The 16,428-nt window shown below is 38.4% G+C and overlaps 1 protein-coding gene across 2 annotated transcripts in view; it reads left to right on the top strand.

The window, feature by feature from the left end:
* Window positions 1–16,428, top strand: part of MAP3K21 (mitogen-activated protein kinase kinase kinase 21) — a 73,640-nt gene that overhangs the window by 37,929 nt on the left and 19,283 nt on the right. For both annotated transcript variants that reach the window (XM_043963626.1, XM_043963624.1), the window contains exons 3-5: window positions 6,944–7,092; window positions 7,933–8,108; window positions 13,884–14,124. In XM_043963626.1, the coding sequence (XP_043819561.1) occupies window positions 6,944–7,092; window positions 7,933–8,108; window positions 13,884–14,124 (566 nt within the window). The remainder of the gene's footprint in view (window positions 1–6,943; window positions 7,093–7,932; window positions 8,109–13,883; window positions 14,125–16,428) is intronic.

The raw sequence follows: 16,428 nt of genomic DNA, 5'->3' as shown, positions 1-16,428 counted from the left end.
AGATGTTCTTCATCTTATCAATAGCCTTCCTAGAATATTGCACGCAGATATGATCTGACTGCAGCAGAGTCTGGCATACAGGGTTACTTTCTTGCAAGTGTCAGTTTTCTTGGCTCCCATATCACATTGTTGACTCATTGATCTTTTAGCATACTATCACCCCCATCTTATGCTTGTGAAGGTGGGTTTTTTTTGGTTTTTTTTTAGTGAGGCAATTGGGGTTAAGTGACTTGCCCAGGGTCACACAGCTAGTAAGTGTCAAGTGTCTGAGGCCGGATTTGAACTCAGGTACTCCTGACTCCAGGGCCGGTGCTCTATCCACTGCGCCACCTAGCTGCCCTTGAAGGTGGTTTTAAAAAATACAAGTTTAGAGGGGCAGCTAGGTGGCGCAGTGGATAGAGCACCGGCCTCAGACACTTGACACTTACTAGCTGTGTGACCCTGGGCAAGTCATTTAACCTCCATTGCCATCCCCCCCCCCAAAGTACAAATTTAAGTCTTTATACGTTTATCCTTGGTACACCTACACCTTTTTTCAAGGCTTCACTTAGATGGTACTATGACATGAAAGCTTTCAGGTTCCTCTCAGTTGTTTGTTCCTTTTGTACAAAATTGTCTTCTATCTGTGTGTGTGTGTGTGTGTGTGTGTGTGTGTGTGTGTGTGTGTGTGTGTGTGTGCGCGCGCGCGCGCACGCACAGGATTTCTCTCCTGGCCAGATGAGTTCAGACACTGTTTCACTTTTGTATTTGTATCCCTAGCATCTAGTAAGTATTATGCACTTAATAAATGCTTTTTGATAGGTTGATTTTACTAACCTATTGAAACTTTTTTGCATTTTGACTTATCTAACCTGTTAGCAACGCCCCCCCCCCCAGATTTCTGTCATCTGCAGATTTGATAAGCATGCTGTCAATGTCTTTATTTAACTCACTGTTAAAAACTGTTAAAACAGTACAGGGCCAAGTACAGATCCCTTCATTTTACCACCAAAGTCCTCCCAAGTTGATATAGAACCATTAATAACATCTTCCTGAGTATGACCATTCAGCTACTTCTGAATCTACCCAATTGAACAATCAGCCCACATCACTTACCTTTCCCATAAGAATAATATAACAGACATTGTTAAATATTTTTCTAAAATCCAGATATACTGTATTTCCATCATTTCCATGATCTACCAGTTTAGTATCCTTGTCAAAAAAGGAAATTAAATTAGTCTGTTTTTGATAAAGTCATTTTGGCTCTTTGCTATCACTACTTTCTTTACCATTTCTTAAATGATATATTCTAGAATTTTGTCAAAAATCAAGGCAAAACCTACTGACATACACTTGTAGATTCTTTTATCTTCCTTAAAAAAAATAAAGACATCTGAACTCATTCAAGCCTGTTCTATGTGGCCTCTTTTTCTAAAAGAATGTTGATATGTTTGCTTTTCTAGATTTCTAGATTATTTCCCCTCAGTGAGAACTCTCTTGCACCAAAGTAAAACCACTAATCAAAACTAGCAAGAGTGATCTCACCTAAAAGTACATGCAACAATGTTTCACAGCTGTAGCATCTTCCTCAACCTCTTATTTTTAGAAGTTTTAAAAAAAACATTTATAGAACCTTACTTTCACTTTCACCTGCTCCCTTTCAGTGACTATTCTTTCTTATTCTCCTTTGCTGGATCATCATGTATCATTTTGCCCTCAATGTTGTGTGTCTCCAAGACTGTGTCCTGAGCATTCTTTTCTCATTTTAACTTCTCTTATGGTAATCTTAGTGCCTGTGGGAATAGTCACTGTCTCAGTGACTCCCAAATCTTCCTCTGTCTCCAATAATTCTCCTCAACTGTAGGCTCACATTGCAAGCTTCCTGCTAGATAGCTCTACCTAGTTCTGTCAGATTCTCAAAACCCAGCCTGTTCCAAATGAACCTCCTTTCCCTCTGCTAAGCCTATTCTTCACCTAAGTCTACCCTTATAGCCAGTCATTTGCCAAGTCTTACCCATTCTGTCTAATCAATCAGTTAATAAGTAGTAAGTACCAACTATAGGCCAGGCACCATGTGAGGTACTGGAGAACCTCATACAAAGACAATAATGAAATGGCTCCTCCCTTCAAGGAGCTTATATTCTATCAGAGGAAACACACCAGCATATATAAGTAAATGCAAAATATAAGATAGGGATAGGGATTGAACCTGTTATTTCACTGGTATAGACAACTCCCAGGTAATGAAGTTCTCCCCATTTATATCAGCAATACCTTATTCATAGTCTTTAGAGAGCTGCTTAGACCAGAAGTGACAGATACATGGCCTGTGGATGCCATGTGGTCCACATGTCTCAAGTATGTCCCAAACCTGATTAGAACCTAGTTTGTAATTGATCTTAATATGTTAATGTAGTAATAATAATTTTTACATATGTGTATATAAAATATATGGTTTTCTAAGTTAGTATGAGGCCTATAGGGAGTCTTTTATACAGTTTAGTGGCCCATATTTCTATTTGAGTTTGACACTCCTAGCCTAGACTATTGAGAGGTTTAAATGACTTAGCTGTGAGTGATCTCTCAGCCAGCATAAGTCAGAGGTGAGATTTGAGCTCAGGTCTTTTGTCTCCAAGGCCAGCTCTCTATTCATGATGCAAAATATGTACAACGTTAATAAAAAATACTTTTTGGAAGGCGGGGATTATTAGTTGCTGAAGGGATCAGAAAAGGCTTCATATGGGAGGAGGCACTTGTGCTAAATTCTGAAGGGAACTAGTTCTTCTGAGAGCTGTAAGCCAGTAAGAAATGCATTCCAAGGGGCAGCTAGATGGCGCAGTGGATAGAGCACCGGCCCTGGAGTCAGGAGTACCTGAGTTCAAATCCGGCCTCAGACACTTACACTTATTAGCTGTGTGACCCTGGGCAAGTCACTTAACCCCAATTGCCTCACTAAGAAAAAAAAAAAAAAAAAAAAAAAAGAAATGCATTCCAGGCATATGAGAGAAAGAGAGAGAGAGAGAGAGCGCACGAGCGCTTGTGCAAAGACACAGAGAGGGAGATACACTGATTTGTGTGAATACAGGAAAATCAAGTGGAGCCACTTGGTTGAAGTATAGTTTGTGAAGGGCAGTAATTTATAACCAGCTTGGAAAGGTTGTAGGCCAGACTCTGATCGTGAAGGCAGTATAAATGCCAAGCAAAGCACTTTGTCTTAGTACCAGAGGCAATAGGGAGCCACAGAAACTTTTTGAAGGGAGAAGACAGGATTACAGGAGAAGAAAATTGCAATTCAGATTAAAAGAGGCTGAGAAGTAAGTGAGGGGTGAGGACGTAGAGCTAAGAGCATAGATGGGGTTTTTTAAATTGTTTTTTTTATTCTGAATAGAATTTTATTTTCCAAATTATATGTAAAAACAAAATTTTAACATCAATTTTTAAAAAACTTTGTGTTCCAACTTCTCTTCCCCCCTCTATTCCCACCCCCCACCCACAAGAACTCAAGCAATTCAAAAGAAATTATACATGAGTAGTCATGGAAAATTTCCCATATTATCTAGTTTTGAGAGAAAACAGTCAAAAAAACCAAAATTCCATATTAAGGAATTGTCAAAGAGGAAATGAAAAAAAATTTTAAATGTGTTTCCATCTGTTTTCAGATACTATCAGTTCTTTCTCTGCAGATGGGCTGCAATCTTCATAAGTCCTTCAGGGTTATATTGGATCATTGCCTTGCTGAAAATAACCACATGCTTCCCCGCAGATCATCCCCCACTATTGCTGTTATTTTCTATACAGTACATTTCACTCTGCTTCAGTTCATGTAGGTCTTTCCAGGTTTTCCTGATAGTATCCTGTTCATCATAACCTGTATATAGTACCTTAAGCTTGACAGAGAATTTTCCTCATAAAAGCCCGGCAAAGTAGGTACCATATGTTTTGCCATTATAATCAATCATCATAACTATTTCCCTCCATCCCACTCCCTTCCCATGACATTTACTCTATCTTCTTTTTACCTATTCCTCCTCAGAGGTGCCTTACTTCTGACTATCCTCTCCCTCACTCTGCACTCCCTTTTTTCACCCTTCCTTCCTTATCCTCTTCCCCTCCTATTTTCCTGCAGGGTTAAATAGATTGCTCCTCCCAATTGGGTATGAAAGCTATTCCCTCCATGAGCCCACTCCAATGAGATCAGGGTCCCTGAGCTAATTCTGTTCTAAATTTTTCTTCCTCCCTCCCTCCTCAACCCTCCCTATGAGATCAAGCAATTCAGTATGTCATACTGGTGCAGTAATGTAGAACATCTTCATCTTCCTTGAAATTGTTTTGCTTTTTACTGCTCTCTCCCCCAATCTGCCCTTTCCTCCTTCCCTTCTTCCCCCACCCCTTTTCTCCCTCCCCCCCAGGGCAAAAATATATTACTATATCTACTTGAGTATGTATGTTAGTCCTTCTTTGAGCCAATTCTGATGATATTAAGGTTCACTCATTCCTCAACTCCTTCCCCCTCTTTCTCTCCCCTCCATAAACTTTTTTCTTGTTTCCTTCATGTGAACTACCTCTCCCCAGACCATCTCTCCCCTTCTCCCTCCCGCAGTTTATTCTTCCTACACCTCAACCCTATTTTAATGATGTCACCAGCCCTGGACCCAGAAGGCCCCAAGCCCAAATCCAGCCCCAGACATAAGACACCCCACCCTGTCTGCCCTACAAGGAACAAAACATAAACACTTTACCAGTATCATCCCTTCATATTCAGTTCAGCCCTGTCTTCTGTGAATTTCTTACTGAGATAGTTCTTATGATTTCAAAGTATTATCTTCCCATATAGGAATGTAAACAGTTTGATCTTTTAATATCCCTCATAAAGTCTTTTTCCTGTTTACCTTTTTATGCTTTTCCAGGATCTTGTATTTGAAAGTCAAATTTTCTATTCAGTTCAGGTCTTTTCATCACAAATGCTTGAAAGACCTCTTTCTCATTGAAATCCCATTTTTGCTTCTGAAAAATTATACTCAGTTTTGCTGGGTACGTGATTTTTGGCTGAAGTCCCAGTTCCTTTGCCCTCCGGAATATCATATTCCATGCCCTTCGGTCCTTTAATGTAGAAGCTGCTAGATCTTGCTTTATCCTTATTGGAGTTCCACAGTATTTGAATTCCTTTTTTATAGCTGCTTGCAATATTTTCTCCTTGACCTAGGAGTTCTGGAATTTGGCTATAATATTCCTGGAGGTTTTCCTTTTGGGATCTCTTTCAGGAGGTGATCGATGGATTCTTTCAATTTCTATTTTAGCTTCTGTTTCTAGAATATCAGGGCAATTTTCCCTCACAATATCTTGGAGGATGGTGTCTAAGCTATTGTTTTGGTCATGGTTTTCAGGTAGTCCACTGATTTTCAAATGATCTCTTCTAGATTTATTTTCTAGGTCAGCTGTTTTTCCAAGGAGTTATTTCACATTGCCCTCTATTTTTTCATTCAATTGGATTTGTTTTACTGTGTCTTGGTTTCTCATAAGGTCACTAGCTTCCATTTGTTCAATCCTGATTCTTAGGCAGTTATTTTCATCAGACAGTTTTTTAATCTCCTTTTCCATTTGGCTTTTCAAACTGCTGACTTTTTTCTCACGACTTTCCTGCATCACTCTCATTTTCCTTTCCATTCTTTCCTCCTTTTCTCTATATCTTCTTTCTATTTCTCCTACTTTCTCTTCAAAGTCCCTTTTGAGAGCTTCCATGGCCTGAGACCAGTTCATATTTTTCTTGGAAGCTTTGGATGTTGGAGCTTTGACCCTGTTATTATCTTCTTCTTCAGAGGTTGTATTGTGGTCTACCTTACCCCCAAAGAAGTTTTCGATGGTCTTCTGCTTTCTCTGCCTACTCATCCTGGCTTACTATTTCTTGGCTTTTAACTCTTTCTTAAAGTGTGGCGCTGCTTACAGGACACACACTGTTCAAGCTATAGCGTGGCCTGGGGGATGGTTGGGCTTCATCTCAGCCTGCCTGGCCTCACTTTCATTTGATTTTAAACTCTCCACTGGGGGGTGTGGGGCTGTGGCTGCTTCTCGGCTCCACTCCTGTTCTCAGCTTCAGAGGGTCCCAGGTGTTTTGGGTTGGGGGGGGGCAGGCTTTAATCTCACCTGGCCTGTTCTCAGGTCCGGAGATAACCTCAGGCCTACTTTACTAAGCAACCAACCAGCAAAGCTTTCTGTGGTGTGGTTCTCAGCTTCTGATGAGACTGCTCCCCTGCTCCCCTCCCTCACCTGGGTCTCCTGCCACTCAGGATTTCTTCCTGGTTCCTTGCTGGGGTGGGACAGTCAAATCCTTCCCCCCAGCCCAATTGTACCCCTGCACTTAACCCCCCCCCCCCCAGCCATTCAGTCTGACTGTGCGCTCAGTTCCAGAAGACGCTGGTGCTGCAGCCAATTCAGAGGCACTGGGGCAAATTCCTCTGGCAGGTGTCTGGTGTGTTGGCTGGATTGCAGGGTTAGGCTTTATTCGTGGCCCAGCACGGCCCCCTGAAATCTATCTATAGCTGTACAAAACTCAGCCCGTAATTTTGTGGGTTTTTTCTGCCCCAAGGGTTCTTTTATTGCTATTTTTGGGGTTATTGTATCAAGAGCCCTGTGGGTTTAATGTCTTTCCTCCACCATCTTGGCTCCACCCCCCCCCCCAGATGGGTTTTTTTAGAAGTTGGGCTGGAAAAAGATGGAGACATCTTGGATGAGAGCTTAGGGGAATGCTAGGATCAAGGAAAGGTTGGGGAGTTTTTGTTTGTTCTAAGACGCAGGAAACCTGAACTTTTTTATAAGCAGCAGTGATAAAGCCACTGGAGAGGAAGAGATTGTAGATTAGCCAAAGAAAGGTGATGACTGCCAAATTTTATATCACTGTCGGGAAGACACCATCTAATTCCTTCATTTAACTATTTTAATATAAGTGTTAAAATTTGCTTTGCAGTTACGGAGTGTTGCTGTGGGAACTACTTACAGGAGAAGTTCCCTATCGCGGCATTGATGGCCTTGCTGTGGCTTATGGAGTAGCTGTCAATAAGCTCACCTTACCCATTCCATCTACCTGTCCTGAGCCATTTGCTAAGCTAATGAAAGGTATCTTTGCAGCTTCTGTGTCTTGTGTATTTATGGGGGAAATGGAAATAGCTTATTAGATTTGTTGCTGTTAAGGAAATTAAGCTTGTGATTTAGATTTATTTTAATGGTAGTAAGTAAATATCAATTATTTATGCTACTTTAATGTAGTTCCTACTCTTTGATATATGATATAATGTCTTTAGGGAACTGTTCCTTTAAAAAATCTAGCTATATCATTGATTCATTTATAGAAGAATATTTTGTTATCAAATTTAGGTAAATTATACATCAATTATTGTATAGTTCTAACACAATATCAATGTATTCCTAAAGCTATCATTTAAAATTCCTCCTACGGAACAAAAAGCTGCTTTAAAATCTCAACATCAGTGTAGGTTGTACAATGTAGGTTATTTGATCCTTTCTCCTTTTGTAATTGCCTAACACTTCTTAGCAAGGGATTGTTAGGTGATTTATTTCCTAAAGATTCCTTTGTGGTTGTAGAACTTCCATGTCTTTTGTTTGGATTCATACAATATTATTTGGGTCATGGTGACTTAGATGGTAAAATTTCAGATATTCATTTTATGTCATGAAAGACCTATATCCTTAAATTAAATAATTTATAGCAACATCACTATCAAATGATAATTATGTATGGTACTACTTGGGCACTGTGCAAAACAAATTATTTTATTGTTTTAGCCAGGAAATTATCAACATGTCTTAGTATTGAAGGCAGATAAAGTGAAAACATTTTAGTTAAATCAACCTTTTGTTCCGAAATAGGGGAGTCATCTTGTAAATAAACTGATTTTTTACAGGCTATGGAATTGATGCAATTCTGATTTATTATAGAATGCTGGGAGCAAGATCCTCATATTCGACCATCATTTGCTTTAATTCTTGAACAGCTAACTGCCATTGAAGGGGCAGTTATGACTGAAATGCCTCAAGAATCCTTCCATTCTATGCAAGATGACTGGAAACTAGAAATTCAGCAAATGTTTGATGAATTGAGAACTAAGGAAAAGGTAAGTGGAATAAATTTTCTAATTAAGGAATGTATATATTTTAAATCTCTAAGGAAATTACAAGTTGATAACTTTTGTTAATTTTAACCCACAGTAATCCCAGACAGCTTTACTGATCAGTTTTCATGTAAAACCTCTTTACCCAGAATATGTAAAGTTTTTAATGAAGTAGGATGATAAATTCATCAGCATATGCTCTGAAAGAAAAATCGAAGAAGAAAAATCTACAGACTATTAAGAATTGGTGTCATAAAATACAAAAGGAGATAAGAAATTATAAGGACAAAGTTAAGTTATTGGAGAAGATAGGTTTGCTTACATAGCCTAATTTCTCAATCAGAATAGATGTCTTAGTGGGAAAAGATTTAAATGCAGTCTTGTTTTATTCTTTATTTTAATTTTTTTTTAATTTTGTTTGAATTTTTGTTCTTTTCCATCACCTTCATGCCTCAATAAATCTCTTCATCTTTTCTCTCAGTTCTGCAAAGAAAGGTGCAGTCTTTTCAAGACTATATTAAATATCCTAGATATAGATTTTTAAGAACAAGCACAAAGAACAGCATGTGGGTGGCCCTTGCACTTCCATCTTGGGTGAAATGGAGACATCCAGTCTTTTAAAAAAAAAAAAAAGTCAAGTGTGTTAAGAAGCCCCTGATCTATGCTAAGTACAATAAGTATCTAGGCTACAGTCAGGAAATTTACTTCATCTTGTGACATTAAAGATCTTCACTGTAGAAAATTACTGGTGAGGAAACTTCTTTCACCAATAGATAATTGCAACTGTTATGCAACTTAATGGTCTTACAGAATTGTTCCATATTTAGTTGCAAACAATATACCCATATTATGTCTTCTTGAGCCCTTACTCTTGACAAAGCCCTCCTCCTTCTCAGACCTACTCCAAGCTGAGTATTAAAAGACACAGTACAATAGTATATTCCTCAGTGCTCTTCGAAACCCTTGCTCTATTCTAAACAAACTTCTCTGTGTCCTTGAACTTTGCAATTAACATTCCTTTTACTTGTTCTTTGTAACTGAAACCAGGACCTCATCTCTTGGACTTCATCCCACTGGGTCCCTAAATCCTTGCACCCACCCTGACCCCTAGGGACAAGGGAAAAGGGAGCAGACTACTTGTGCTCCATTGCTGCTTCTGGGACATGCAGCCATCCTTCAGTGATCATGCTTCTTTTGGAGTTCCATGAAATTTGTTTATACCTTCCGTCCCCATCTTTGTTGATATCATTTACTGAACTCCAACTCGTTCTTCTAACTATATCAGCATATTAATTCTTTGCTCACCTTCTCCTCTCTGCCACATCTGGTTTCATCCTCCCCAGAGGATACAGTGTTCATGTTGCTGATCTTTCTTAGCCTGAAGACACAGTTCTTTAGTGTCTTCTGTGTCTTGTTTCATTCAAATGTTGATCCACTGACACCAAGAGACAAGTTCCTAGGCAGAGGTAAGGAAGACAGAAGAGTCAGATATGGGGACCTGACTGGGTGATGGCATCCTCAGGAGAAATGGAGAAGTTGGGAGGAGAAAATGGTTTAGGGGAAAGGTGATGAATTTGGCTTTAGACATGTTGAGTTTGATACTTATGGGATATCTAGGTCAAGATAGATGTCCATCAGTCAATTGGAGATTCGGGATGAAAGCTCAGGAGAGAGATGATAGCTGAATATATAGCTCTGAGGGTTGTCTTTATAGCAATGCTGTTGAATCCAGTTATTTGGTGACATGATCACTGAGAGTGGAGAGAAAGCAAAGAAAGAGCACCTGGGATGAAGCCCTATGTTTACACACAAGCATTAGCGGCAGGATAAGGATGATAATCCTTGAAGAGAAACTGAGAAAGAGTGCCTAGACAGGTAGGAGAACTGGGAGAAGTCGGTGGCACAAAAACCCAGGGAGTATGGAGTATCCAGAAGAAAGCTAGAGACTGGTCAATAAATAATGTAGCGGGGCAGCTAGATGGCGCAGTGGATAGAGCACCGGCCCTGGAGTCAGGAGGACCTGAGTTCAAATCTGGCCTTACACACTTGACACTTACTAGCTGTGTGACTGTGGGCAAGTCACTTAACCCTCATTTCCCTGCAAAAAGAAAAAACCAAACAAATAAGGAGCACTTACATTGGATTTAGCAATAAAGACATCATTAGTAACATTGGTGAGAATGGTTTCAGTTGTGATAGTGTCAAAAGCCAGGCTGCAAGTGGTTTAGAAGTCAGTGGTGCATGAGACAGTAGAGACAATGTATACAGACAGCTTTTCCTAAGAATTTGGTTGTGAAAATAGAAAAAGTAACTGGATGTATATTTTGAGAAAAAAATAGAAAGAATTTAGATATCTGCCTTGTTTACTTTTTAGATTTTTGATTGTGTATTTTTGCCTTTCTTTTCATTTTTTAGCTATATTATAAGAAACAAAAATGAAGTTTTTTGCAGACTTCTAAATTTATTTGTAGTTAGGAATTTACAGTACTTTTTTTTTCCAATTTGTAAAATTTTATCTTTTTTTTAGATGGTATAAAAAGTATCATGTATGTGTCCTATCTCCTTTTCTTGTTCATATATTTCTTAAGGTAGGAGATATAAGACTTTGAATTAATGTTCAGTAACTTAGTTCTTGGCACTGTGTTATTCAATAAACTCTAAACCTCCATAGATACTGGTTCCTCCTGAGATTCTTGGCTTCTTATCTCTGTGTGTGTGTCTGTCTTTGTGCATGCAGGCATGCACCTGTCTTTGAACCCCTGTGAGAAATAATGTTACTGTTAATGATTAACATTTGTTGCCAGGAACCTGGATTTTCCATTACTAGAATGACCAGTGCCAAGCAGTTAAATAAATATTACTACTGGTAATCTGACCAACTAAAAAAACTAATTCTCTGTGTGCTTTATAATTTGAAAGTATTCAGAAAGGCTCTAATACTCACAGAGCTTTTTGATTACTTTTTGAATGTTTAAAATCCCCTTAGAGGAAAGATTTTTTTCCTCTTGCTTAACTTTTTGATCTTCTATTTTCTCTTCAACAGAGTTTTTAAAAAGCAGCTTTTTTTCCCCCACAGAACCTTTCATTTTAGGGAGAGGGTAACTTTTTTTTTTTCCTATTTCCTCTTACCTATCTAGTCTTTCTCATTACCAGAGATCCACATTTTGGAGATGACATTTCCTTAGCTCAGGTTTTCATAAAATTACTACTCTTTGAATTTCCAACTATGACTCCCCCCAAAAAAGCAAAATTTAGTCCTTTCTCTACCTGTTTCTATTATACAGCATCTAATTTAACACTAACATATTGATAAAAAACAAAACAAAACATTGCTGGTCAATAAACAGTAGGACAGTAGGAACAGAGGTAGGGACAGGAGCTGTTATTTCATTGGTATAGGGAATTCCTCTCTTTACTAATATAGATTGGAACCTTGTCTGCAATTTATAATCTTAGAGAGTTGATTAGAACCCTGAAGAGCTTAAGTGATTTGCTTCTGAATCACACAGCCATTATGTGTCAAAGTCCGGATTGGAACTCAGGTCTTCCTGACTCCAAGGCCAGTTTTCTGTCGCCTAAAAGCTCTTTTTTTTTTCTTTTTGGTGGGGAAATGAGGATTAAGTGACTTGCCCAGGGTCACACAGCTAGTAAGTGTCAAGTGTCTGAGGCCAGATTTGAACTCAGGTCCTCCTGAATCCAGGGCCAGTGCTCTACCCACTGTGCCACCTAGCTGCCTCCCCCAAAGCCTTTTAAGGAGATATGATGCTGAATTAAATTAGGAAGCTGAATAAAAACCATCTAAGTATAACTAAGCTAGAGTAAAACTAACTTGAAATAACTGGGAAAAGTTCAGATTGAAAAAATGAACAGGTCGAATTATAAAATATTTTAAAGAAACAAATTTAATTCATAAACAGCAATTAACATTTACCAACGTGTTATTTAGTAGAATTCTTAAGTTGAATTAATCAATTGCTAAAGATGAATGGTATTAGGAGCAGCTAGGTGGTGCAGTGGATAAAGCACCGAGCCTGGAGTCAGGAGTACCCGAGTTCAAATCTGGCCTCAGACACTTAACACTTACTAGCTGTGTGACCCTGGGCAAGTCACTTAACCCCAATTGCCTCACTTAAAAAAAAAAAAAAAAGATGAATGGTATTTTGTAACCAGAAGTCATTTGAATAAAGCTAGAGTGCCTTAAAGCATTTTAAATAAATTTGCCCTTCTGCCCTGCAATCTTATTTATATTGCCTTTTGAGAAATCTTCCCCACACTTTCCCCATTGCTATTGAAAAAGTAAACTTCTAAGGTAGAGTTAGTTGTATCTAAAATAGGGGAAAATATTTTGTACTGATTTGCTATAATATTTGTTTATTTGTTTATTTTTATTTTTTGGTGGGAGCAGGGTTTTCTAGTATTCTTTTCTGTGAAGATTTGGGACTAGATTTTCATTTGAATCTGTTTACAGATACTCTCTGGAAAAGGGATTTATTTAGGGGATATGAATGTTATTTGAGTTCCTTCAGCTGCAGTTCTTTTTGTGAATCTGTCTTGTGTGATATGGTTCTCCACAAATTTCATTCCTTAAACAGGGGTGCATATTTAAAAATTGACCTGTTTATATTGCATGAGAAACTAGAATACAAAGTGTATAGCTACATTTCTGACTAACATTTAAGTTGAAAAGATAGCTGTGGTTTCTAACAAATACTCTTAATATACTGTTCTAAGATGAAATGTGACTGGAGCTGTGTAAATGGAAGCTTATCCACGTCCTGCTTTTCTCTGCCAGTGCTTGATTTATTAGTGGGGTAATCTAGAAAAGGAAGTAAAAATGGTATAGCACCAAAGGGGGTACTAATGTTCTAGCTAAAGACCAAAACATGGTGCAAAAGTTGAGAGAGGGAATGTTGTCTAAAATTACTTGTTAATTAATTAGAATTACTTAGCTATAATATTGAATTAGTAATTAGTAAGATGAAACACTCTATGGATTTTCTTTAGTTCATACATTTTCCTTTTAAAAATATTAATTTTAATAAAATAAATCCTAAAGCATTTTAATAGAATTTTATTATCTACTGTTTTAACCCATAAAGATTTGGAAATAAAGGTGAACTTTGCACATAAGTGTCCCCTTGTCTTAGACATATATGTGAAATTCTGAGGTGCCGTACTGTGATCAGGATCACTACACTTTAGTTTTAAGTTTCCTTTCTCTTTAAGCAGTTCTATGAACAAAAACTTAAGTTGCTAACAATTAAGGAAGTTCTTTTGAGTCCAGTATGTCTGAAAATAATCCTTTTGTAATGTGAATAAATTCCCAAAATGTATCTGTTTTGTAACTCTGGATTTTTGTTTTTTGGGTTTCTTTAAAATGGAACTCGGTGAACTGTTAGTATTTATCACCTGCATGAGAGGGGCCAGGTCAAGAGAGTTTGTGCATATTAGAGAATAGCAAAGAACAAGACTGAGCCTGTGCAGAGGCATTTGAGTTTAGCCTAAGTTAATAATTATGCACTGAAAATGTCTTAGCTCTTACTTTCTTACCTGCAAAGAAATCTGCCCTTTGAAGATTGGGATGACTTGTGTAGTTGAGGGGGAGGGAAGAGAGATTTCAGCATTTCAAATTTGCATGGGATAAGGCTTCTTGGTAGAAATAGCAATTTATTTGGATAAATAAAAGATCAGAAATATGATTTTTGTATATTTTAATCCAATTTACTATATATGTATATACATAGCTACTTACAAATGTGTTTTTTTTTCTTGTTTTAGGAGCTGCGATCCCGTGAAGAGGAGCTCACTAGAGCAGCTCTTCAGCAGAAGTCTCAGGAAGAATTGTTAAAGAGGCGTGAGCAACAGCTAGCAGAACGAGAAATTGATGTTTTAGAGCGAGAACTTAATATTTTGATATTTCAATTAAATCAAGGGAAGCCTAATGTAAAAAAGAGGAAAGGAAAATTTAAGAGAAGCCGTTTAAAACTGAAAGATGGACATCGGATTAGTTTACCTTCAGGTGTGATTTTGATTTGAATTTTCATAGATTTTTATGTGTATTTGAAAGGGAAAAACAAGTCTGTGTGAAATTTTTCATGTGTTGGCACAAAAATGCCTTTGATCTTTGGCCCATTTCTAACATTTACGTCATTTAAGCAAATTCAGTGAATCAATTAAAAAAAAAAGATCTTATTACTTAGGAGAAAAGGGAAAAGATGATTTTGAATCTTAAAGTTAGATATATTTTCTTACTTCTTCCATGTGATTATAATGAATCATTTATATGCTTATAAGAGGTAGCATAAAGATAGAATTACACGTTCTCTCTTCTTGTGTAGTTTACTGGTACCTGTGTATGCCATATCAGAACTATTGAATCCCAGAGTTGTAAAAGACCTCAAGGGCCATCTGGTCTAATTTTATTAATTAATCGGCATCCCAGCAGTTGCTTGCTACCTTTAGAATTATAAAAATACAACAGAAGGGCTGTAGTATTTTAATGTAAATCATCATGACCGTTGGCACTCTGTGGTGCCCAGATTGATGGATTTGGAGTCAAAGTACCTAGGTTTGAAGATTGGACCCCCAATTCTTGCCAGGCTTTAGCCATAGCAAAAGGCACACCAGTTTCCTGAACTCTCCCTTGCTTCGTAAAGCGGGCTGGGGAGACTGCAGATGACTGCCCTGGAATGCCCTTTGGACAAGCACTTTTTCATCTCCCGTTGTTCAGAACCTTTCCTGGTACAGCAAGGCAAGCAAGGCACCATAACCTCTGCCTGCTCCTGACTGCTTTGATAACGGCCTTCTTGAGTCTCCCAGAGCATATTTCCATTTGCCAGGAGGCTAAACTTCAATGGAATATCTTGAACATTCTCTTCTGTCTCACTCAAAAAAATTTTCTATTGAACTACTGATATTCTCTCTGGGCTCACTGCCCACTGTTTAGAATAGTTTTCTCATCCTCTTGATCCTGAAGTCCTTGTGGCAGATATACAAGCCCTGTTCTTCATGCTCATCTTACTGCTGTCAGGCCTATCAACCTTTGCCTTTCATTGCTGCGCTGCAGATCTGCCTGCCCTTTCCACTGTACCCTCTGGAATTCTTGCTGCACAGCTAAAAATTTCCTTTCATCTTAAACTTCTTTCTTTCTCACACCTTCGACTTTTTAATCCTCACAGGGATATAGCTCCCTTCCAAAGACTATCTTCACTTATCATTTTTTCCAGTACTGGCCACACTTTCTCTCATACTCCCAACTCTGGTCATAGTGGGAGAGTGAGAGTACTATTTGCTTTCCCAGTCACCCAGACTTGTAACCATTGGCATCATCCTCAGCTGTTAATTTACCCTTGCCTCATATATCCAGTCTATTGCCAAATCTTGACATAACAACTTCTTTCATCTATGTCCATTTCTTTCCATTCAGAGTTTAGACCTCATCACCTTACCCAGAATACTGTAAAACCCTAATTTGTCTCCCTGCCTCAAATCTCTCCCTACTCTAATTCATCTGTCATTCAGCTGCCAAGATGATTTTTCTAATGCACTGGTCTGACCCTGTCATCCACCAACTTAATAAGTTGCCAGTAACTGTTACCTCCAATATAAATATATAGACCTCCAAATAGAAAGACCTTTGCTTAGTATTTAAAGCTCTTCATAGCCTGGCTACTTTCTCCCACTCTAGTCTTCTTAGGCCTTACTCCCCTCAACATCCTCAGGTGGTCCAACTACCCCGGCTTAATTTGCTGTTTTTCAGACATAACAAATCATCTGTAGGCTCTACAGCTTTATACTTGGCTGTCCCCCAACTATGAGATGCTGTGTCCTCTAAGTTCTGCTTCTTAATTTCCCTGACTTCCTACAAGACATGGTTCAAACCCCAACTTCTGCTGGAGGCCTTGCCTGGTCCTCCTTGCTTCTAGTGACTTTCCCTTATTCATATAGCTGGAATGTACATAGTTATCTACATGCTGTCTCCCTGCTTAGAATGTCAACTGTTATTACCCTTTTTTTGTATCCTCAGTTCTTTGCAGTGTAATTGGCATATAATAAGTGCATAATAGATATTTGCTGGCTGACTGACAAGATGAGTTCTTTTATCTCCTTGTTCATGGAGCCTTCTGTAATGCTTTTGAAAGTATTTAATAGGAGTATCTTGGCCAAGCAAATATGTTGCCTTTGCCACACACACAGGCTGGCATAGTGGAAAAAGTAATGGATTTGAAGCCACTGGGCCAAGGTTCAAATCCTCTCTCTGCTACTTAATACCCTGGTAACCTTGAGAAAGGCACCTAAAGCTCTCATAAAATGAGGGGATTGA

The sequence above is a fragment of the Dromiciops gliroides genome, chromosome 4, assembly GCF_019393635.1.
Source record: "Dromiciops gliroides isolate mDroGli1 chromosome 4, mDroGli1.pri, whole genome shotgun sequence".
Taxonomy (NCBI): Eukaryota; Metazoa; Chordata; class Mammalia; order Microbiotheria; family Microbiotheriidae; genus Dromiciops; species Dromiciops gliroides.
Note: the sequence above shows the minus strand (reverse complement) of the source record. Positions and strands in the feature narration are given on the sequence as shown.